Source organism: Acomys minous, assembly GCF_964271855.1.
Source record: "Acomys minous genome assembly, chromosome: 10".
NCBI lineage: Eukaryota > Metazoa > Chordata > Mammalia > Rodentia > Muridae > Acomys > Acomys minous.
The window spans coordinates 42,567,651-42,590,701 of NC_140491.1; the positions used below are offsets into that span (position 1 = coordinate 42,567,651).

General features: G+C 43.4%; 1 protein-coding gene across 10 annotated transcripts in view; it reads right to left on the reverse strand.

The window, feature by feature from the left end:
• IKZF1 (IKAROS family zinc finger 1) overlaps nt 1-23,051 on the reverse strand; it is an 89,555-nt gene that overhangs the window by 64,643 nt on the left and 1,861 nt on the right. For 9 of the 10 annotated variants that reach the window (XM_084798332.1, XM_084798326.1, XM_084798333.1 and 6 more), the window contains exons 2-3: nt 9,356-9,409; nt 1,095-1,214 (exon numbers count right to left, since the gene is read on the reverse strand). In XM_084798332.1, the coding sequence (XP_084654458.1) occupies nt 1,095-1,214; nt 9,356-9,409 (174 nt within the window). Of the gene's footprint in view, nt 1-1,094; nt 1,215-9,355; nt 9,410-19,624; nt 19,756-23,051 lie in introns of those variants that run through there. The other variant, XM_084798330.1, reaches the window with a different exon arrangement.

Here is a 23,051-nt window from a genome sequence, read left to right on the forward strand (position 1 = left end):
GGTTTTCCTGTGTGGACACAAGAACCTTGGCTCACTTTGTGATGGTCCCTTCAAACAGCCTCCCCTGTCTTTAGGGCCAAGGTCACTGCTGCTGCCAAGCCAGGTAAACATGCTTTCTAGGGCATTTTACTTCCCCACGTTTGAAATGACTACTTTCTAAACTTCATCCCGAAAGGAAATTAAACTAAAACTTGTTCACAGTGATGGTCAGGGAGAGGAGACCTTGGAAAATGACAAGTCCAATGGAATGCCCATACCAACAGCACATGGGACTGAGAACTTGGCTCAGGATGCAAAGGGCATAATCCTGTGAGGGAGCCAGTCAGCAGTGCCAGCCAAGGCTCATCCCCTACTCCCACCACCTGGTCAAAGGGACATGCATTTTTGCTAAGTGCCCTATTCATCTCCAACAAGTGAAACACACACACACACATCTTCCCTGCTCTCCAGGAACCAGCCTCGTTTTCAGTTCCCTAAAGAACTCCTACAGCATGAGGATTCTGCAGAGGCTACACGGCAGCTGTGGAGTTTCAGGGCAAGCCCACCTCTTTCTCCATGAGAACCAAGTCAGGGGCTCTCTCTGTGTGGGATGATGGCCAAAGGACAATTTTTTTTTCAGTTTTTTCCAGAGTGAGCTTCTTGCTTTGTGATGAGAACCAGACAGGTTGTGAGCATCTGATTATGCCTGGGTTGCCTTGGAAAACAGCCACCCCTACCCCCTCGCCCCATCACACAGGGTGCCTCCTGGACTAAACAAGGGAGAGCTATATGCTACAATGCTGGCTGAATCTCTTGACTTAAACTAACCTTTAAATGTATGTGAATGCATTTCAGAAGGTACCTAACCATGGTAGCAGTTCAGTAACACATAGTAACCCCAAGATCACTTGCAACCAACAGAAAACAACCTTAAAAATAAACACAGCAATTAAAACAGACTGCCCCAGTCCCAGCTGTGGGAAACCCTGAAATATGTTAAGTAACTGACGTCAGAGGACAAGAGGAAATGGTCCTACCTACCTTACCCCACACAGCAGCCATTTCCTAACTGCGCATGTGCTGCAGCCAGCAGGACACCAGGGTGACCCACTTACCCATGCCTCGCTCGCTCTTGGAGTTCTGCTGAGCTCCAGAGGTGGTGGAGAGGTCTTCGGGGACAGGCATGGGCTCATCCCCTTCATCTGGAGTGTCACTGACTGGGGGGCTCTCCTTCCCTGCAGACACAAAGCAGAGCTTGAGTTTCTGGCAGGTGCTGTCTGTCAGCTGCCTAGAGAACTTCAGTACCTGGGCGTCACCTTGATGGCACGCTAGGGCAGCATGCAGGGTGCCTGCTCCGAATGAACGCTGCTCTGTTAGGGCTAACATGTATTTCTAGGAACGCATATCACTGCCAAGTGCTAAGTCAACATCAGAGAACAGAGATTTGCAAAAGGAAACCAACAACAAAACGTAAAACAGCATCTGTGACCTTAGCTACTCCTGGTACTGAATCACTACATAAACAGTGATACATTATAGGGCCTATGTGGTGATGTTGTTATTTTTCAGAGCAAACCGGCTTTTAGATATTCTCAATACACTTTGGCAATACAGACCTATTTCTACAATTTTATTTATAAGAGATACATGAGGAATTAGTTCCATTGTTTTGGTATTTTTTGTTTTGTTTTGTTTTGTTTTGAATATATATATATATATATTCTATTTCTTGTGCTTTTAAACAACACCAAATGCCCTACCAGCCAATTTTTGACACATCCTTAAAGATCACCATTATATATATCTCTGGGAGTGTTACTGCTGGGCCAATGGCAGCTGTATCTCTGAGGCTCTTCACATTCTCTCTCTCTCTCTCTCCCCACTTCTCTCCTTCTTTGTTACTATCTGACAGTCTCATTCATGCATATACAGCTTCTTTGGTCATTTTCACTCCTAGTGACCCCCTCATTCCTCTCCTAATCCCCTCTCTTCAGCATTCCTTGGCTGGATTAGAGTGAAGTCTGTCTGGCTCCGTTAGGGATGTGGAAACTGACAGCAATGCAGTGAGACTGTCACTGGTAGAAAACACTCTTCCTCACCAATGCTGGGACTCTGAAAGCACTCCCCTTTCTGGAGCTGATTCAAAGGGTTCACCAGAGGAGACACAGTTAGTGAGGCACTAAGCCTGTGCTAACCAACCCAAGGTAGCTACTTACAAAAGACAGTCTGGCTCAATGCGGAAGGTAGGCTCTCAGAGCACCAGTACACCAGCTGTGTGCCTGCTGAGTCGGCAACTTGGCCCTACAGGCAAAACGAGCTCCCAACAGACACTAGCCCAGACTTTTGGGAGCATAGGTAAACAACACATCAATCAGTAAAATTTCCTAAGACCGTGACCAGACATGGAGATTGGATCAGCTCACAAGAATTGCACCAACACTTTAGGAGGCAGGCAAGATCAGTAAAATAAATACAAGAGACAGGGTTTACTGGAATCTTTAAAATAGAAGCTGTACAGGCACCAAGAGCATGCTTTGGGGATAGTGTTACAATCTCTATGAAAGAGACATCCCAATGTAATACCCCAGGTTAGCTGTGATTAGAGCAACTGGCATATTTTCAGAAAGAACATTATTGGGTATATTTGGATTGCCGATACAGGATAAATAGTTAAACATGGGGTAAGATTATAATAATTTCCCCAAGAAAAACAAGAGACTCAAGAGACTGATCAAAAGTGTTCATGTTATGATAGAGTCCTGGTGCATTAGTCAGCACTGTCTCCCTCACCCTAAATAGAAAACCTTTAAAGCTACAGTGGCTGGACGTGTGGCACTGGTTCTCATCTTTGCAATAAGCGAGGAAAAACTCTAACTAGGAGAAGGTAGGTGTATGCTGTATTTGACAGCTCTTACTTTCATACAGTGTCACGGTCCAGAATAAAGGTTTTCAAAATTTGAGGACTTTAGGGAGGCACTCAAAGATAAATTTTTATCAAAAAGTTCTTTATAATGTAGAGAGATTGCAGGGGCATAGGGGAAGGCTGGATAAACAGAGTCACACACCACTTGTCTTCTGAAAGGCCGATAGTGAGCCTCCGAAAGAAAAGGGAAGAGAGAAATGATGCAATTGCATTATATCCTCAAATAGAAATATAAAATAATTATAAAAAGAACCTCCATCAGGTTGAGAGTGGGGCCTGTGGCAACACAGCCACCGCCTCAGAAGCTGTTCCATGAGTTGGCACATGCAGAACGTATGGAGTTATGGGACCCTGTGATTAACTAACTGGCATTAATACTGATTGGGAGTGAGAGGAGAAATGAAGTTGCTTTGACTTATTTTGTTGTGATGATCTTTCCTATAATAACCCTGGTGTCATCCGTGATGCCTCTGGGCCCATGGAAATGCCGTGTAACACTAGAGATAGAGATCAAGGTGGAGCTAATAAAAGCACGCCACACTTTCAGTCCAGTTCATGCAGAAAGACGTGCAGTTACCCAGTTTTAAAAGGGTGGCTGACCCATCATTGAGAGAACACTATCAACTGTGTCTTAAGGAGGATGTTCACAGTAACAATTGGCTCAAGTTATTACACTAAAAGCCAGCTCACCAGTGTCCCCGGTCTTTTATCTTGGTACTTTTTTCCCCCCAACATAGAGGACAAGGTGTAATGAAAACAGTAGGGGTCATGATTCTAAAATACTGTGGGTCAGACTGATCAATAGTAACTCTCAGAGCAGCAGCAGCCACACGGGGAGAAGGAAGAATAACAGGTCAGTCCCCATGTGTATAGGGGCGCGGAGTACAAAACGAGACTAGAAGGAACAAAACCACACGGACTCACGTGGCAGCCAAGAGCGTGGCATTAATTCAACCCTACCTCACCTCAGCTCACTGATGGTTTTTAAGAGGTCCTCTGATTTGCCTAAAAGCACCCCCCAAGGGTGAGTTATGTTGCAGAGACATTCATCACTCTGGGGGGGGGGTGGGGGTTCAGTGCCCAAGGCCCTTTGCATTCTTTTGCTGCTGGGAGGTATTCCCTGAGGAAATCTCACCATTTCATGAAAACCTTCCTGATAGGCAAAGTCATTGTGCGTGTTGACTTTTGCCCGACGACTAACTATTTGAATCATTTCTTCCAGAAAGAAAGTGCTGGGTAAAGCCAACACACTCCAATTATGAAAACGGCGATGGACCTGGGTTACAGGTATGATTAAAGCAATTGAAGAGCTCACGGGAAGGAGAGAGGGCCACCACTTTAGAACTCTCTCCTCAGGTATAATAAGAGGCGAAAATTCATGACTTGGGCATGGTGAGAAATAAAATTAATAACGAGCACAAATGCTAACTAACCTGTGGAGCTCACGGTGTCACTTCATAGCCTGTAGTACACGACAGAGACATAGAATATGGCTTCTAGATGCCCTTTACCCAGCAGCGCAAGCAATGGGGTGGGGGAAAGCAAGGCAGCAAGTTTTTAATAGGTCAGATGGAATGACCTTGAAGAGGCAAGTAAAAATATCTCACTGACTGAGAAAACAAAGCTTCTGGCTAAATTACAAATATACCAATGTATACTTAATTTGCCTGTTGACTATGTGTCAAGTATGTCTTCAAGAAGTTCTTGTGGTCAAATTAAAGAAATTGTTCCCTTAATCTGAAATTAAAAGTAAGTGATTTCTCAAGTAGATTATAATTCTTCCAGCTACCCAGCATCTTTAATAAAGAGGGACCCAAGGGAACATAATATCATGGGTAAATAGATGCTTCCCCTACAGAACCACCACTCTAGAGAAGAGTAGAAGTGTACAGCTTAGGGCTGAAGTAGGCTCATACTTTCTGGCTTCCTATGGGACTTCCTGTCAATTTCTTATAGGCTGAGTCTTAGCTTCCTACAACTTGGAGATATAACTGCATCCTCCTTCAGTGGGCTTCTATCAAGTGAAAATGAGAAAATGCTTAGGATAGTATTTGGGTAACTCAAAGTGCTCAGTCAATGTGATTTACTATGATCAAGTAGGTAGGATACTGGTGTTATTTAATATATATGAGGCTCCTTTTTTTTCCTACACAGATTATGTATGTCTACAGGGTGTACTCCTTGTGTGCACGTTCCAACAAATACATTACAAACAGCATTAAGAAAATGTCCAATACATAGTTCAGGTGATGGGAGCCAGAGGAGTCTCAGCGATTTGCTGGCGGGAGTCCCTACTCATGGTTCAGCAGGCCAGAACACTGGCTTGGGGCCCATGACTGCAGTCAGAAATGGGAGTGGAGATGGTCTTACCACCTCCACCAACTTCCTCCCATAGACTGCTTCTTTCTTTAGAAGGCAAACAAAAATGTAACCCATTTGTAGGAGTAATTTAAAAAGACGAATGAAGAAGAGATAGAGAAAACAGCTTCAATCAAAAAGTTAGTGAGCAGTGCCCTGAAGGACACTTTTGTTAGATTTGTACCCGTCCAATCTCAAGGCTGAGGGCTGTAGGCCAGGAGAGTTTTTATGCTCCAATTTGTAAACATGCTTAAAGCACTGAGGGGTTCTTGATGATTACTTTCTCACTTTATACATGGTCCCTGAGTGTAATAAGGCTGGATACACCTGCGAGTTAGAGCTAATTCCTATTGCAAAGCTTTCCCCAATCAGTGGACTCAAGTCAGTGAGCATGGTCTGCAATGCTTGTCAACTTCTAGGATTGTCCCCGGTGGGCATAGGTCCATAGGTGGCATCAATTGAGGCACAGTCCACATTTAGGGTATACCCCAGGGAAGAAGAGTCCAATGGCCTTGAAAATAGAGGCCTAGTTTTTTTAAAGTACTATGCATGGTAGGGGGAATCCTATGACTGTCTTGCATGAACAAAATTCTGGGTTCCATCCCCAGGGCTGCATGAAAAACAAAACAAAACGAAGCAAACAAGTCAACTCCTGTTTACTTAAATGCGCACCCTTTCTACTTTGTTCCCAACCTTAGCAGACAAAGAAGGAAATGTTGCTTTGAACTGGGAAATTATCAAAGAAGGATGATAAAAGTATGAAAGAAGTGTAATTCTTTCCCTAGTGTGACACACTTCATGGATGTTCTAACCGTTGTTCAGAACGCTCAAAGTTGGACCAAACGCGCAAGCTGCGCACCAGGGCTGGAGAGAGCGTCATTCTTTTGCTGTGGGTATACAGAGACAATTTCAGACCAAATCTTAAAAAAAGAAAAATAAAAAAAGGAGAGTAAAGGAGTTTTTGAGGCTGTTTTGCTGTCCCTGTCCCCAGCTGTCTTCTCCTTTAGGGCACCCACAATACACTAAGTATTCAGAATAATGTTAAGGGTAAGAAAAGGAAGTTCAAAGAACTAAGGCGTTTGCATGCCTTGGGATCAAAATGGAAAAAAGAGACTATTGACTCTTCCTCATGGTTAGTATTTCAGAGGTGGTTTTCAAGGCTAGGGGATGTTTGTGTCTTTACTGTTTTTGATTTCTTATGGGCATCTACTAATTGCTCCTCTTTGTGTGGTACAGTGTGATGTTTGAGATTTCAGTCATGCATGCAGTGTGTAGCACTCAAGTCTTTATGTGTGAGTGGTGCACCCACCACCCCAGACTATTCCTTTATAGTGAGCAAATTCAGAATCTTGTCCTCTAGGTATTTTGAAATTTATTACATTACTGTCTATAGCAGTCGCCATACTATGCAAAGGCACACTGGAGTTTCTCCCTCTGATCTAACCATAGATTTGTATCCACTGACCAGCTTCTCCATCACTATCTTCCCCTTCCACTCTCTAGCCACCGCCAGAACTCATTCCCTCAACCTCCTTTTTAGAGAAATATTCAAAACCTGTGCAATCTACCCACAATTCACTTAACATAAGCATAATGTGTACTTATTATACAGTGTTGAGCAAACAATGGCGTGTCCTTCATGGCCTAAAATGGTCATGTAACTACGTATAAAAATGCAACTGTAACATGGGCTGCAGACTTATACAAAGGCATAAAGGCTTAGATTAGGGGATCTGTTTCTTTTGTGGCGTGTTCTCTTTTTGTTATTCACAAACGTGTTGTAGCCATATTACCTCAATAAATTGCCATAATCTCTGGGGAAACCCTGAAAATATCATGGCATTTTCTTCTGAAAAATTTTTTTCTTTCCACTTTGTGATTTTTTTTTGTCCACCTTTTAGGAATCAGCTCAAGCTCTTACCTTTATCAACTTATTATTATTATTATTATTGTTATTATTATTGTTATTATTATTATTATTATTATTATTATTATTATTATTATTATACCTCTCTGTGTACTTCACAGGTGTTCATGGCATTGATTTTTTTTTTTTTAGTGCCTGGATTATTTCACTCTTCTGGTCTATCTATGTTGTCCCATAAAACAGGATCTCAACATTTAGAACTAAATAGTATACTCCATTATATACACATATCACACGTTATCCATTTATCCACCAATGGGTGTTTGGGTTGGTTTCATCTCCAACCTATTGTTTTGAATTAGGACCTCAGGAACATAGGTGCCATGTGGACCAAGAGGTCTCACTTCACTGAGTGCATTTTGTAAAGTTTAAACTTAGAAGTCCTCTGAGGTCAAAGCAGCAAAGAAAAGCAGAAGAACCGAACGAGCAAAAGAGGCTCTTCTTGCCCTTGGAGTTTCTCAACATCCCTGTTTTTGTGACATTCAATCTAGCTGTGAGGGGTGAGCCCCATGGGTGAGACCTTCCATATGTAGAGCCCCCCCCCCAGCCTCTGTTAATTATGTTTAACACACACTGTCTTCCTAGGCTTGGGGGATGGGTAAGCAGCTGTGACAAGCTAAACAGCATCTTTTCATTTAACTGTTTTGCTTAAAAAGCATAAAAAAAAAAGCCAAATAACTCTAAACAGTATAAGAAAAGAACAATGTCTTCTTCCTCTCTCCAACGCGCCCATCTTTCTTCCAACGCTCAGCCTCTGGGGGATGTCTAGGTTAATATACACACTCCAGAATCCCTGTGACTGTTCACGCAAGCATGTAGAATGCATGTGTGAACGTGTATATAGTTTATTTTTTTCCACATGGAATCATACTTTGCATCTTCTCCACTTTCATGCACATTTCAAATTTCTTTCCATATTCACATTGTCTTTGTTTTCAAGATCTGAGGGTACAGGTTAATGCACGTACCATAGTTTTTAAGTATTAGTGACAACGTCACAGTGAGTGTGTGCTTAAATGTTTTGTCCACTTGTAAGAGATTATTTTTTAAGATGAATTCCATAAACCAAAATGTGTAGCCTGTATGACATGAACAAGTTTTGCTTGCACCAGACCTGAAGGACACGTCCATTACTCTGAACTAGGAAGGCAACAGATGGCCACCTTTTAAAAGTGGCCACTCATTCTCTTTTTCATTGTGGGAAATTTAAGCCTGAACCCTCCTTACAAAGGAAAGGAAGGGTGCAGGAAGTAACATGTGTGACTCATTGCAAACCCATCTCCAGAGGAGTGGACCTCGGCACCGGCCAGTCCTCTAGTGAGCCTGGCAGTAGGACATACTAAGGGCACGTCCCCTCAAGGGCATCCACCTGGACCAAAATGCAAACTTACAAACAAATAAACACCTCTTCAAACCCTAGGGAGACAGTGGAGCCAAGGCACAGACGGCAGACTGACCAGTGCCATATAGAGGCCAGGCCTCTGGGACTGGGGAAGTGCCTGGAGCCTCTGAAACAGAAAGACTGAATACACCTCCGTGTCCAGGAACTCTGCTTCCAAGTACTGTCCAGATACAGGCCAGGCAGGGATGGGCTTCCTATCCCCACACTGACGGAGACAGGGCAGGATCTGCTGGATGGCTCATCCTCAGTGTTGCCCCACCGGACAGCCTGGAACCTGACTCTACCTTCCTACTAGCTGTAGCGGTCCTCTTTCTAGGTCTGGTAAGACGAGCCATGCGTTTGCCTTCCACACTTGGCAACTGCTCGGACTCTGGACTGGGCCCTGTTGGTAGCTATACTTTCCTTTCAAGCTGCTGTCTCCTCCTCTTCCTCTCCCAGCTTTTATCTTTTAAATGCCGTCTTTGGCATGTGGTTAGATGTTTGGTAGACAAATCCATTGTAACTTTCTCCAAAAGTACAGTATTTCTTTAAGCCTTTTCAGGCTGCTCTCAGAGTTACCACTAAAACTAATTTTGCTTGGGAGTTTTTTTGTTTGTTTGTTTGTTTTTGTTTTTTTATGTACAGGTTCTCAAATAGGATGCTTTAAAATGTGAAGGAAACGCTGACACACATGCCTCTGGATCTTTTCTTTTATGGCAGCCTTGCTGGCTCCCCTAAGCACGGCCAGCACAACTTCTGGACATATAGCTATCACCCCCAGTCTCACCTGAAACTTGGGACATGTCTTGACACTCATCAGCATCCATTGTCTTCAGATTATCTGAGAAAGAGAAGAGAGAAAGGGATTTTAGTTTAAAGCAAAAATACCAAGACACACAGAGAGAAAGAGAGAGAGAGAGAGAGAGAGAGAGAGAGAGAGAGAGAGAGAGAGAGAGAAAGAGAAAGAGAGAGGAGAGAGAGAGAGAGAGAGAGAGAGAGAGAGAGAGAGAGAGAGATTACACTATTTAACAACATGGCTATCTAGCAAGAATAATGCGTTTTCCTCTCCACATACTTGCTGGAGTATCAGACCAGCACAGACCTTGATCCTTTAAAAAACAGCATTACAAAGATTTATAAAAATATCATTACAAGCACAGGAGGACCAAATTTGTTATTTATTGTTAATTTCCTACTGCATAATAACCCAAAATGCAAACTGACTGCAACAAAATTAAGCAGAAAATTAAATGGCCCTGGGTCATTGTAGGCACAGAATTCATTCTCTTGGCTGATCCATAGTTATGTTCTTTCTAATTTACTGAGCATGCATCGATGAACCTTGAGTCAGCTTGGTGACACGCGTACAATCAGCAATCAAAAAACGAAGCAATTTGCTGAAGAATGTCTCATTTACCCAGGCTGGCTGCATATCTGAACAGCAACGCACTACCTCCATCAATAATGAATACACCTCCAGCCTGGCAGATTGGCAACACATGCTCTGTCCTTGTCCCCCACTCCTCAGCTCTAGCCTCAGACTCCCTTACAGAGAGAAGTGACAGAACAAGCCAGGAGAGGGCCCAAACCTCCTGTTTTGCAAGCCTCTGGCTGGCTCCTCATCTTGGTTTGAATTGAAAACACCCATAGTAGGAGGCTGTCCTACAGTGGACTATGCTACAGACTTCCACAAGTGCCAGCGAGGGACCCAGAGACAGAGGGAGAGAAACGAAGGCAGTGTGACTTGGCTCCTGGGCCACACCTCAGAGCACTCGGGTGCCCTTAGATGCTGCTATTAGTACATTAGTACATAGTAGCGCTATACGAAATCTATGGCCCACGGATTCTGTGGTGACTTCATTGAGTCTGCGCACCATGCTCTGCTAGACAGCTGCCCCTGCCAGCAGACTCTGGTTATCTGCTGAGTCTAAGCCAGGTCCTTTTGTTCCTCCCTGGGTACCACCATCTCTTTGGGGATATGGGCTGAGACCTGCTTTTATCAGAGACCTGGAAACTGATGAGGGATTCCAATTGCTTGGGAAGCTGTGTCAGCAGTGACACATATGAACATAGGTTTATATAACACAGAGTTATATGTAAGACATGGTATATATATGTGTGTGTGTAGCATACACATATATTCATAGATGCATGTATTATATATTATGTATGTATATGCATGCCATATATAGGTATATATGTAATTTATGTGACGTCTGTATATACTTAGAACTTTATATATCTTTGTATGTTTAACATGTCTGATGGTACATGTGGATGGAATATGTACTTTTTTTTTTTTTTTGAAGAATGGCATTAGTCCTGAAGAAGACTTAAGTAGCGGCCCTGCTTTCCAGACAAAGAAGGGTTTCATCTCTTTCTGAAAGGCACTTCACTTGTCTCAGCTGTGAGGTCTTTCAAGGATGACACGTGGCTTAGGAGAGCAGCCAGGACCACAAGGAGACAAAGGCCCTATCATAGTGTACATATGCTTCAGACCCTTAATAAAGGCCCAGCAGCCATTGAGATGAGTCAAACCAGCCCCAGAGAAGAACACCACCAGTCCAAGAGTCGCCAAAAACTTTGTGGCTGGAGTCGCACGGCCTTCCCGTGTAAAAGGCAAAAGGATGCGATTCTGATAAAGCAGAGGCCTGTGTGGCAGGCTGGGCTGCACGAGGGAGAGCCCAGGCTTCATTCCTGTGGCTTTCTGGCCACAAACACACTGATTTATGAAGCTCATTACAAGCTGAGATGCCCTAGTGTTGGTTGGTGAAACAGAACTTAGTGACTTCAACACAAAATGTTTGTCATGTGAACTTTGAACTTTTTGTGAGATGAATTAGTTTTCTTTCTTTTTTCTTTTTCCTTCTCTTTCTTTCTTTCTCTTTTAAAAGAAAATCACATAAGTTACACCATTTAGGACTAATTATATTTTTTTAACTTTCAGCTTTTTTCTGTGTGTTTCCATGCTTTTCATAAAATAGGGCACTAAATATATTCCAGAGGTACCATTGAAATGTTTTCTTTAATATCCATTTGCATTTAACTTCTACACAGTACCATCATTATATTTTAATGGAGACGCATTAAAGGACTCACTAGATGATGGCCCAGTGTAATATACTCAAGCAACTTCCAATTCAAAGGAAAACAAATGTTTGATCAGGCCCGTGACTATGAGTGCCTGCCCTTCTGTGAACAGTCATCTTCTCATATAGCTGGGGACAGAGGAGTGAGGCCATTGACAGTACTTGGAGCATGCCCCTGTGGGCACTGTGGCCATAGCGGTGCATGTCAGGATCCCAGCAGCTCACCTCTGCACATGGCTGCACTGCTGGGACACTTAGCGACAGACTCCCTGCCAGCCAGGGCACATAGACCCTTGTGACATCGTCTACCTCACTTTGATTTTCATGCACATTTTCAACCCCACCCTCCCTGGACTTGTGATGAGAACAGTTGCCAGCAGGGTCTCAACCATCACCTACATTTTCAGAGATTTCATACTTTTTTAAGCTAAGGCCTGGAGTCAGTCTATCCTGTGTCCTATGAATTCAGCTGCCTGGCCTGTCTGACATCACTCCAGTGACTTCACAGACCTCCCCAAATGTTCTGAAACTAAAGATCTGCACCGTCTTGGGTAAAGACTAAAGAAGTAATCCACCAATGGCAAAGTGAGGGGGGAATAGATTTGGCATTGTTCAAGGCGAAGTTTACAAAGGACATCCCTAACTGTCCCGAAGGACTCTAACCCATCTTGGGTACCATTCTGACCAACAGGGGCTGCAGAGCACCTGAGGGGGAAAGGTGGGATTTTAAAGGTCTAGACAGACGTTTCAACAGATAAATGTGATACCCTCAAGCCTGACAACCTGAGTTCAACCCCCAGGATCCACATGGTGGAAGAAGAGGACTGATTCTCACAGGCTGTTCTCTGATCTCCACACGTACATGCATGTGTGTGTACGCACATGCGCGCACGCGCACGCGCACACACACACACACACACACACACACACACACACACACGTATGGGGGGGTCAGGGGAGGGGAGAAATATATTTAAGAGACCTTGAAGATTTTCAAGCTCAGTTACATTATGGTCTCAGCTTAAAAAAACAAAGGTGGCAGGGTGGGGGTTGGGGGGTGGGTGGGGGCAGAGAGCTTCCTTTAACTTAAGAGTTAATCACCAAAGCAAATTAGTGGCATGTTTTCTCAAACTTTGACCCATTTGAAATACTAGGACCTTCAGGTCTGGGTGGGGGCCCCCGGAAGGAATAAGCATGTCACAGAAACGTGTTGTGGTGGTCTACTTTGCATGGGAAAAGCAAACAGTCTCGGGAAAGGGCCGAGGAGCCAACAGAAAACATGCCACGGTGTCAGTAAACTAGCTCTCACTTGTGCAGCTCTAAACATGAATGCGTTTATTGTTTCTTTGGAGCAAGGAGTTCTGAATCTTGCACAAGGGGAAAGAGATGCAGAGATAAGTGCAGGCCAGCATGACAGAGGCTGCCCAAGGCTGGCCCTTTAGGACAGGGAGCAGGGAGGAGGCCTCCTTTGTAACTAACCCGCCATCCCTCCAGATGTCTCTGCGTTTTCTGTCTTCTTCATCTAACTCTCTTCTCATCTCCATCTCTCTGTCTCCCTCTCTCTTTCCCCCCTGTCCCTCTCTCCCTTTCTGTCTGTTTCTCTTTTCTTCTGATGAAACAGGGACACACAGGTTTCCTTGCCTTGTTTCAGATAGGAGTCAACACACCACACACACCACCATTAGAGAAGAGCCATAAAAGACAGGAGGGCAGGGGCCAGGTTCCAGACTGCGAAGGAAGGACCCCATCGCGCTGGAGACCAGGCGGGAAGCACATACTCAAAGTTTCTGCAGACCATAGGAGCCTTCCTAGGAGACCAGGAGCCTTTCTTCTTGCTACACAGAAGCCACTGCCACCAGGCTGGAACCTGGCTGGCTCCCGAGAGAAGTGTCCAACAGCCCTGGGCAGTTGCTGCCTCCAGGTAAGCAGCCAGGCCAGGTCTTTCTTAGTTAGTGCTGGCCCATTTTTAACTTGTGAGGCCCAGAGGAGAGATTACCGGGGCCCAGGACCACACTAGTCCTCAAACGGTGCTGGCAAGCACCTCTCCCTGTGGCCCTTGAAGTCATAACCCAGTGACTTTTCCAGAACTTTCACAAGCTGAGCCTAAATCTATTACATCAAAATGAAAAACTAGATGCCAGTCAGAAGTCACAACTTTTTTTTTTCCATTTCAAGCTACCCAAGTGGTATTGCTATCAGACAACAGCTAAGCACATGGCACACAAAGCTTGCTGCTGGCAGGAGTGGAGGTCAGTGCATATTAGCCTGGTCTCTGGTCTGTATTATATTTGCACAAGCTTTCAAAAACGTCCTCTGAGATTTGAAAACACTGTACACTACTTTTTGTATTTATTTTCAAGGCAAATGCCCTTCCGTTTCCTGGAAATGTCCAGTAATCTCCCCGTGTGGTGACGCTCTATAAGGACCCTTGAGGACCTTGCGTATAGCAAGCAAAGGAAGAGAGTACAGGCACCTTTTAGGCAGCCCGTTAACTGTGCGGCATTTGAGAGCTCAGCTGTTAAGCTTCCTGAGACTGTGAACATCCCCGCCTTGCCCAACATTTCATTGGGAGGCCCGGCTCAGAGTTGGTATAGAGCTAGCATCCAATGCCTATTAGTCAGTGAGCTCTGATAACATTTCCATTTTGCAGAAGAGAAAACCGAGGCTGAGAGCAGAGTCGCAAAGCATCCAACTAAGCTAAGCTCTGAACTCAGTCATCTGATGACAATATCTGCCTTCTGCTATTCCGGCTCTAAGAACTCCATCAACACAACACAGTGTCTGATAGATGAGGAAAGGTACCCCTTGGATTGGGCCAGAATATTAACTCCCCCTTTGCAATATGCCTTGTAACAAACTTTGTAACACAACTTCTGCAGCACCATTAAGTTCTGGTTGTGCAGCTGCTTACACGTGCCTGGTGTTTTTTTTTTTTTTTTTTCTTTCTTGCTGGTGAAGCTGCCCCAGGGATATGGAACCAGCTACTTAAATACTTAACAGTGCATACTTTGAAAGCAGTAAGTAAACACATGTGTAGGGCGGGTGGGGGCGTGTTTGAGTCCAAGACTATAACCTATTAAAAATGCCTAGGTCACAGACCTCTCTAATAAAACACATTATTCTGTGAGAGGAATGCTTTTTCATCTGTACACTGAATATTTCTTTTTTTTTTGTTGCAAATTTATCATTTCACCATGAATTACACTGTATAGTTTTCAAAAGGAATGCTCCAAGAGAAAAGCCAGCAATATGCCAAGTCTTTGTATCTAGTCAGAGACCTTCTAGGTCTGTGTAACGAGTTGACAAAACAGGTTGGGAGAACATAAAAACTTCTGAGTACTCCTATTTCATCTCTGATTCTTTTCACTTTTCAAAAATTAGCTGCCAATCTATACATTTTCGTGACTATTTCCCAGAGCTTTGCTGGTGCAAATAACAATGAGCAACAAGATTTAAACAGGAGCCTAGGAATCCAATTTAGTGTTCGCCACACCCCTTCCTCCCACATTCAGCTAGGCTGCAGAAGGTCCAGCAGTTTGTTCTGTGACCCTTCTCCAGGGCAAATCACTCAGATGAGCAGCCGTGGCTTCACATTTTCCCCCCTCTGTGGGCAGAAACTGATATGCAAAAGGAGAAAGGTCAAAGGGAAATGAGGAAGTCTTAAAAAAAAAATACAGCCAAGGGGGCTAAGGGAAGACCCTAGTAAAGTGCCTGCCAGGCAAGCATGAAGCCGCGAGTTCAATCCCAAGGACCCACAGAGAAAGCCTGGCACCACAACCGTAATGACGGGGACAAAAAGATCTGTGAGACTAGACAGCCAGCCTATCGAGCCAGCCAGGGATAGACTCCGGCCTGGAAATAGAAGGTGGGGAAATTGAGGGAGAGACACCATTTTGACCTCTGGCCTCTACACATACGCACGCATGCCTTCACACACAGGTGCACATGTAGGTGCACATGTATACACACACAAACACATGAGAGAGAGAGAGAGAGAGAGAGAGAGAGAGAGAGAGAGAGAGAGAGAGAGAGAGAGAACAGAGTAAAGATCGCTTCCTAGTAAAAAGTCCTGACTGAGCACCTGCTCTGTGACGTGTAATAGAAAATGGTGGAACCAGGCATGGTGGATCACACTTGTAATCCCAGGGTTTTCAAAGAGTCAAAGAGTTTGAGAGTGGCCCTGGCCACATGTGTTGTGAGTTTGAGCCTAGCCTGGGGGAACAGGGTGAATGCCTAGGCTAGAGTAAGGAAAAGGAAAGACGGTGGATCTTACACAAGAAAGACTATTCTAAAAATGTAGACAATGGAATTTGAGACAAGAGGCTCCCAAGTGTCCTGACATGACAGTCAGCACTGCCTTTGCTCTCTCCTCCCACAGGTAAGCCGTGTTCATGCCACAAAGCTGGGTTTCCTGTCTACCCTACACACTGGCCACCCACTCACAGCAACCGAGGAGAGACACACAGTTGCGATTAACAGGCTTTCTGATTCGGACCATCAACACTGGCCACTTCTTAAGTAGCTTCCCCAAATATAAATGGCTTTTCACACTTCATCACTTAGTTTAGGAACATTTTCGTCTGCCCTCTTACTGGGGAAGACCATTATGCGCGGCCAGGAGTAGTGCGAGAGAATGGAAATGCAGCACAAATGAGATTTCTATCTTTAAAATGCAGCAACGGCTTCCACAAGACTGATTCGCACAGATAATTCCCAAAGTGCTGAGAGTTTGTAATTGTTTTAAAGAGACGGCAGAGCCCTTTTCTCCCGAGTTCCTATTCTAGTTTCTTTCAAAAGAGATAAATGTGATCTTACACCCCCCTCCTCCTCCTCCTCCTCCTTCTTCTTCTCTCTCTCTCTCTCTCTCTCTCCCTCCCTCCCTCCCTGCCTCCCTCCCTCCCTCTCTCCCCCCCCCCCCGCCACCCCCCACCCCGTCCCTCCGTCCCTCCGTCCCTCCCTCCCCCTCTCTCTTTCTTTTTGGTTTTCTAAGACAGGGTTTCTCTGTATAGCCTTGGCTTTTCTAGACTTGCTCTGTAAACCAGGCTGTCCTCGAAATCATGGAGATCTGCCTGCCTCTTCCTTCTGACTGCTGAGATTAAAGATGTGTGCCACCGTACCCAGCACAACATCATCATTATCGTCGTTTATTATTATTATTATTATTATTATTATTATTATTATTATTAATTTTGGTAAGGGAATGTAGTGCTACAAAAAACAATGCAGTATCTCATTAAGACTTTTCGCAGTGAAATTACGTAGACATCCAAGTAAATCCTATCAAGTGGACACTTGAAAATCCAACTTTATAGCTGTATCTGGTGGGGGAAAACCCACTTGTGTATCCATGACCTTAAGAAAAATGTGCCTCTGATGCTGGCATTTCTACAACTCTACTTAAGTTAGAGGGGTCAGTTTGTTGGCCAAAGGCTTGATGTTGCTTATGCCTAAAGAAGTCAAAACCACGCAGAGCTCCGTGGAGGTGCCCTATTGCTCAGGACTCTTTGCATGCACTCTGAGCAAATGTAACCCAAACGACAGTCTAACTTGGCTCATTCACTGTTGATACTGAGATGCACTTCCCAGGAACCAGCCAGCCTCCATTGCATTTCACTTTCCTTATCGTCTCAACAAAACGGGACACTGTTCGCGTTCCAGGTCAGAACCATCACTGAACTCATGGTGACATACACTGGCCTCGTAGTCTTTGAAATATAAAAGGCACCATGGCCTACCCCAGATATAATAAGGAGAGTCTAGCCTTTGCTTCAGAGAGGAGGACAAATTCCTGATGTCCTACTTGGCCGTCATTCATTAGGGAAGGCCACATGGACTCCGGCCATTTTCCCTAACATACTGGAATCGATGTTATCTTTATTGATAGCACCTGCAAAAGTCAACGATCATCCCTTAAAATGAGATAGCTTTTAAATAAAAACTATTACAATACTGACATGTAGCATCTTCTAATTTCAAAACTATGTTCAAAGTATTCTGATTTAGATTCAAAGATCGAGTTCCTTAAATCATGTCATGATCTCTTAAGGGCTTTAGTACTTTGAAAAGTTACCTTGTTCACTCAGCTTCGAGTGGGGTAAGCACGACACTTGTAGTATCAACAGATGGGGTAAAAACCAGTTATCTAATAACTATTACAGGCAATAAACTGAACAATGACAGGAAAAATACCACTTGACTATCTGCATTGGCTTTCCAATCAGATCCTGAGGAACATTCACATTAAAAAAATTTTTCATTCTATGATATGGCTCAGTAGCAGTGCCCCCTGACCCAGATTAGGGAGCATCCTCAAGATGCCAACAGCACACATCATGAACAAGACTGCGATCCATGTGTAACGTGTGTCCACCCAACCCAGGCTATTTGGATGGATTTTATAGTCCTCCACCTTCAGCCTACAAGATCCTCATACAAACCCAGGAGACAAGGGTCATCAGCTAACCCTCATGGAACCTCACAACTTCCTCATTTGCACAGTGACAAAAATCGGCGTCTCTATTTATAATTGGGCAGAAAATGCTCTTGTCCTTTAGAAAGCCAAACCCAGGGGAGCTCAGTTTCAATGCCTGCTAGGACTGTTCTATAGTCTTCCAAGTGACAGGGACAATGAGTTTTCAGTGGTCTGAGTCTTCCTCAGAAAAGTTCATGACTTCCACAAAAAGTCCTGTATGCTCTTAATTAAAGTGAAAGTCCTTTAAATTCAGTCAAACACGTATGTCCTCATGATAAAGCTCCGACACATTGTAGGTGGAAAAGAACTAGAACTTTCCAAACCAGATTTATAAAAAAAAAAAAAAGTAACGGACAACCTTGCTTTAAGGGCCTGAGGCAATCGGCAGCTGGTTTTCATTTGATGAAGTGGGATACACGATTTACTTGTTTTTACAACAGTCTCTTAGAATATCACTTTAGTTTTCTACTCTACACAAGCAAGAAAAGAGAAGGTCACTTTTCTCAGGCTAAAAGTGGGGCTCACATTAGGGGGTCTACGGCTTTCTCTAGTTTCCATTAAAAGCACCGGGGCACATTTCAGAGTGCTTCAGGTAAGCTTACAAAAGGTCAACTCCTCATTTTCATGTCTCTTAAAGATGCCCCCTTTCCACCATCAGGTCAAAGGAATTATCTTATGGAATTTTATTTGCTCCAAATTTACCACTAAAAATGTGATATGACAGAAAATTATCAAAACCTATTAAGTTGGTCCCCACAGAATGCCTAGCTTTGGCAAAAGATTATTCCAAACCACACTGTTCATCTTCCAACCAGTTTAAACATAACAGAAAATGACATAAAGTGTAAAATTGGTGTGGAATCTCAAAAATACAGCACACACACACACACACACACACACACACACACACCCCTACTTGATATATGTAAGGACTTTAAAGAATATTCTTCATTAATTGGTTGTTTAGCCAAAACACCACAAACAACAGAAAAAAAGAAAGAGGAGAAGAGAATGGGAGAAAGAAAGGAAAACAGTCTACAGCTTGAGACCACGGGCCAGCTTTCTCTTCAGACTCTCTAGTCCATTACACCTAACCATCCACACATCATCTTGAACTTTTGTTTTGAAAATGGCGGCAAGTGGCAGAGGTGAGCTGCTTTCTGAAGAAAAATGAATCACTGCACACTCGATTGAGAAAAAAAAAATGAAGAAAGCTCCTTTGCTCTAATTAGGGCCCGTTTTAAGCAATTCATTAAGCCGTGGCCCTGTGCCACAAGCCATCAGGAGGTGGAGCATGGGTCTAACTTGAGAGCAGAACACACTGATGGAGCCTAATGGCGCTCTCCATCACCCCAAGACAGGGAGCTGGGCAGGGGTGTCAGGGAGGCACTCTGGATGAAGGCTGCTCACCAGAAGCCCTGGCAGGAGACGGAAGGAACACTGGCTAGATCGAGCCAAGGAAACACGAGGAGAAGCCAAACCATGTGACACTCACCAACAAGCGGGTGCCTCCCCAAGGCCAACCAAGAGCTGCCTCTCTCAGCCACACAAATCCAGACTTGGTCTGAGTCTCCTCTGAGTAGCCACCTGGGAAGGACCCCCGCTCCCTGTGTGGGCCTCAGGTCCCTCTTCCTCTTCCTCCAAGGTCCCACTGCTGCCTTCACACACCACTGGGGTTCAGAGAAAGGTGGAACCAGCCGGCAAGTATGCAAAGAAGGAGGGAAGCTAGTCTTCTCTCAGGGAAGCTCAAACAGGAAAGGAGCCCAAGCTTCCTGCCGTAACCAAAAGACGAGTTCAGAAATCATTCGGATGTCTGATTTGTCAGAAGGAGGGTGGGAAGGGGTGTTCTCTTCGTCAACGGGAATTGTGACTTCCCCCTGGCACCACATGGTCATGGGAGAAAAGTAGCAGGGCCAGGCCAGCAAAGAAGATCAATGGCCTCCACACCTGAGACTTGGGCTTTTCGACTTTTTTTTTTTTTTAAACAATTATTACCAGCTGGTTGGCTGAGGACACCCTGGCATCCACTTATTTATCACAGTCTAATATGAAAATGAGAAAATGCTCATGAAAACAAGTTGCCAGCTGTCTTTAGATTGTGCCTCAGCCAACTGTCTCCCTTTGGGACTTTCTCATGAAGAACCAGTTGAGTACCTCAAAACCAGGGCAGACACCCATTTCTCCCCACTTAGAAATATTTTGCAAATCATGTTTGGTTGGCTGATATAGTTCACTTATGGCATGTAGTGCTGTATGTAAAAAAATGCTTACACGTGTCTTAAAATAATTGTTACATTATCATCCTGCAGCTAAGGGCTCTACTAAACAAACACTATCAAAGAGACTGCACTGAAATTCTAAGAAGAGGAGCATATATTCCAGCAATGGGACAAAATAACCTGAGGTATAAAGCCATTTATTAAATTGAAAAGAATGCGAGGAAGCAGTGGTTACATGAAAAAAATTGGTGTGCTCATCAGCACCACAGTGATCCAGCCTAAAACCTATATTTAAAAAAAAGTGCCCTTTTTTTTTTTTAAAGCAAAAACCAAGATCTCTTTTAAGACGTGAAATGGATTTGTTTCTCTCCCTGGATCCCCAGGAGAATTCACTTGTTGCATTTACATTTCATGTGTAAATTTCCTGTAAAATGTAATGATTATACAGCAAACCTATGAAATGAAGTAACCGGAGAGAGCTAGAAAAGAAAACAGTCTTGTTCATGGGCTACTACTAGCCAGAGCAGGAGCTATAGCTAAAAGGAGGAAGCACAAAGTCCCAAAATATTCGCCAGGCATCTGAAGCTAATGTGGTTCCCAAGGAAGCCGAAGACCAGGCTGAAATCACCACCATCATTTTCCTTAGAACTTGCAAGTACCACATCTTTTACAGAGGGACTGTTTTGAAATATCAGATATTCGGGGGACACAACACTGTTCACACTAGAGTTGATGAATCTTGACTGACTGCAGTAATAGCACATGAATATGCAAAATTTGGCAAGCACTCAAAATTACCTAATATCGTAAAACTAATATTATCCATGGCCAAATTTGCCATTACAGAGAAAGCATTTTATTTTATACTTAAAAAAGTAAAAAAAAAAAAAAAAAAAAGTAAATAAGATGGAGGAAATTTATCCTTCATGTCAGGTGTATTTAATGTGAAAACACCTTTCATTGCCTCTTTCACAAGGCTCTATCCCTCCACACAATGTGTGTGATGGGTACACGTGCAAGCAAGTATACATATACACACTTGTAATTTATTTCCTACATATTAATGTAAATAATCCACATATATAATATATAATCGTCTTGAATTTCAGAAGTTCTGACATTCTCATGAACAATGTGCTGTTACAGTAACTGAATATGAAACACACAAATTCAAATCAAGGAAAAAACTTCCTCAAACCGAAGGGAGATAATTCTTACACTCAACCTCTAGTCAAGTAAAGAAAATGCAAGGGGCCTGTGGCCCTACTGGGCTTTATATCTTTCAGCTAATAAATTCACTGTGATGTTAATTTTTCAACAATGGTAATGCTGCGAGAACCACCACCATTTGCTTTCTCTTCAGGAGACAGTACACAAATTTCTCAAAAGAAGCAAACATCACCCCGCCCCCCCTCCACTTTTATTAGCAACCCCATCTACTTGTGAGGCCACCATAATGGGTTATTATTACTATGGGGCTTGTAAATTTGGGGGGGAGACTTGTGGTTTGGCCCTTCAATTAAAGCACCAATGAATTAGACAAACAAATAGTTTTAGAGTTTTTTAACTCTAGGTTTCAATTGTCACCGTGAACAAAAAACTCAAAGCCACTAGACTCAAAACATTTTGGCCATCAGCTCTCCTGCATTGTAAGTCTTGGAAGGACATTTTATTCTACAATAAAAAGGAACAACCATGTATGTTTGTGGGACAAGTTGAAATTATACATGTCTCATCAAAACAAATTGTATAGTCTATACAAACAAAATGCTCTACTGTCATTTTCATGAATGTGCCTATGTTAGGTCCTCAACATGTTCTGTGTACTACAGGGTGCTGAACCAAGGTAAGCAGGCGAATCTTTTCTCATGGATATGTGTCCCCATTTAAATTTTGAGTCACATGCCAAATAATCAAATTTGTCACTGAAACAATGTGGACACGCTAACATAGTATGAATAATGTTTAAATTGTTTACTTAAAAATCTCATAGAGGAAAAAAAACCCCAATTAATTCAACTAATCTCATAGAACACATATCTTCAAACAAAGAAACTGAAGCAGGCTCTGGAATTTTCTTAGATTTTTACCACCCTCTCAATTCATAACCCAAACGAACCAATCGTTAAAAGCATTTCAATGTCTATGAAAAACACTACACATGTTATACATTTTCAGTTTTCTTTTTACATCTTAAGTTTTCTTTTACAGGTAGGTTGGACCAGTAAAGCCCTATTTCCCTAACACCACGCTGGTTCTGGAAGTTTACAATCAGGCAGCTCAAAGATGAAATATGTTGTCTACACCAGGGAAAGAAATTACGCGTGGCTAACCTGAGCAAAAGCGCACGTTAAAATCGCCTCGGAAAAACCAAAAAACCAAAAAAAAAAAAAAAAAAAAAAAAAAAAAAATCATTCTGGGTGGGCTCCAGCCCGAAAGAAAATGGAAACTACTTCTGGCTCAGATCTTTTGAATTGGTACACCTTTGGGTCACCAGATGCCATATCCTGCACTTCCAAATTAGAAGGAAATCAAAGGCTCGTAAGATTCTTTGGGAATCACCAGTGATGCTTGGCAATTTTAAAAAACACATTTCAAATAAATTGCAAACGTCCTGATGCCTATTTGATAACAGGGTCTCCCTGCGATAGTTTCATGACCTGGGATCACACAGTACGATGAGCAAAGTACGTTTTCAATATC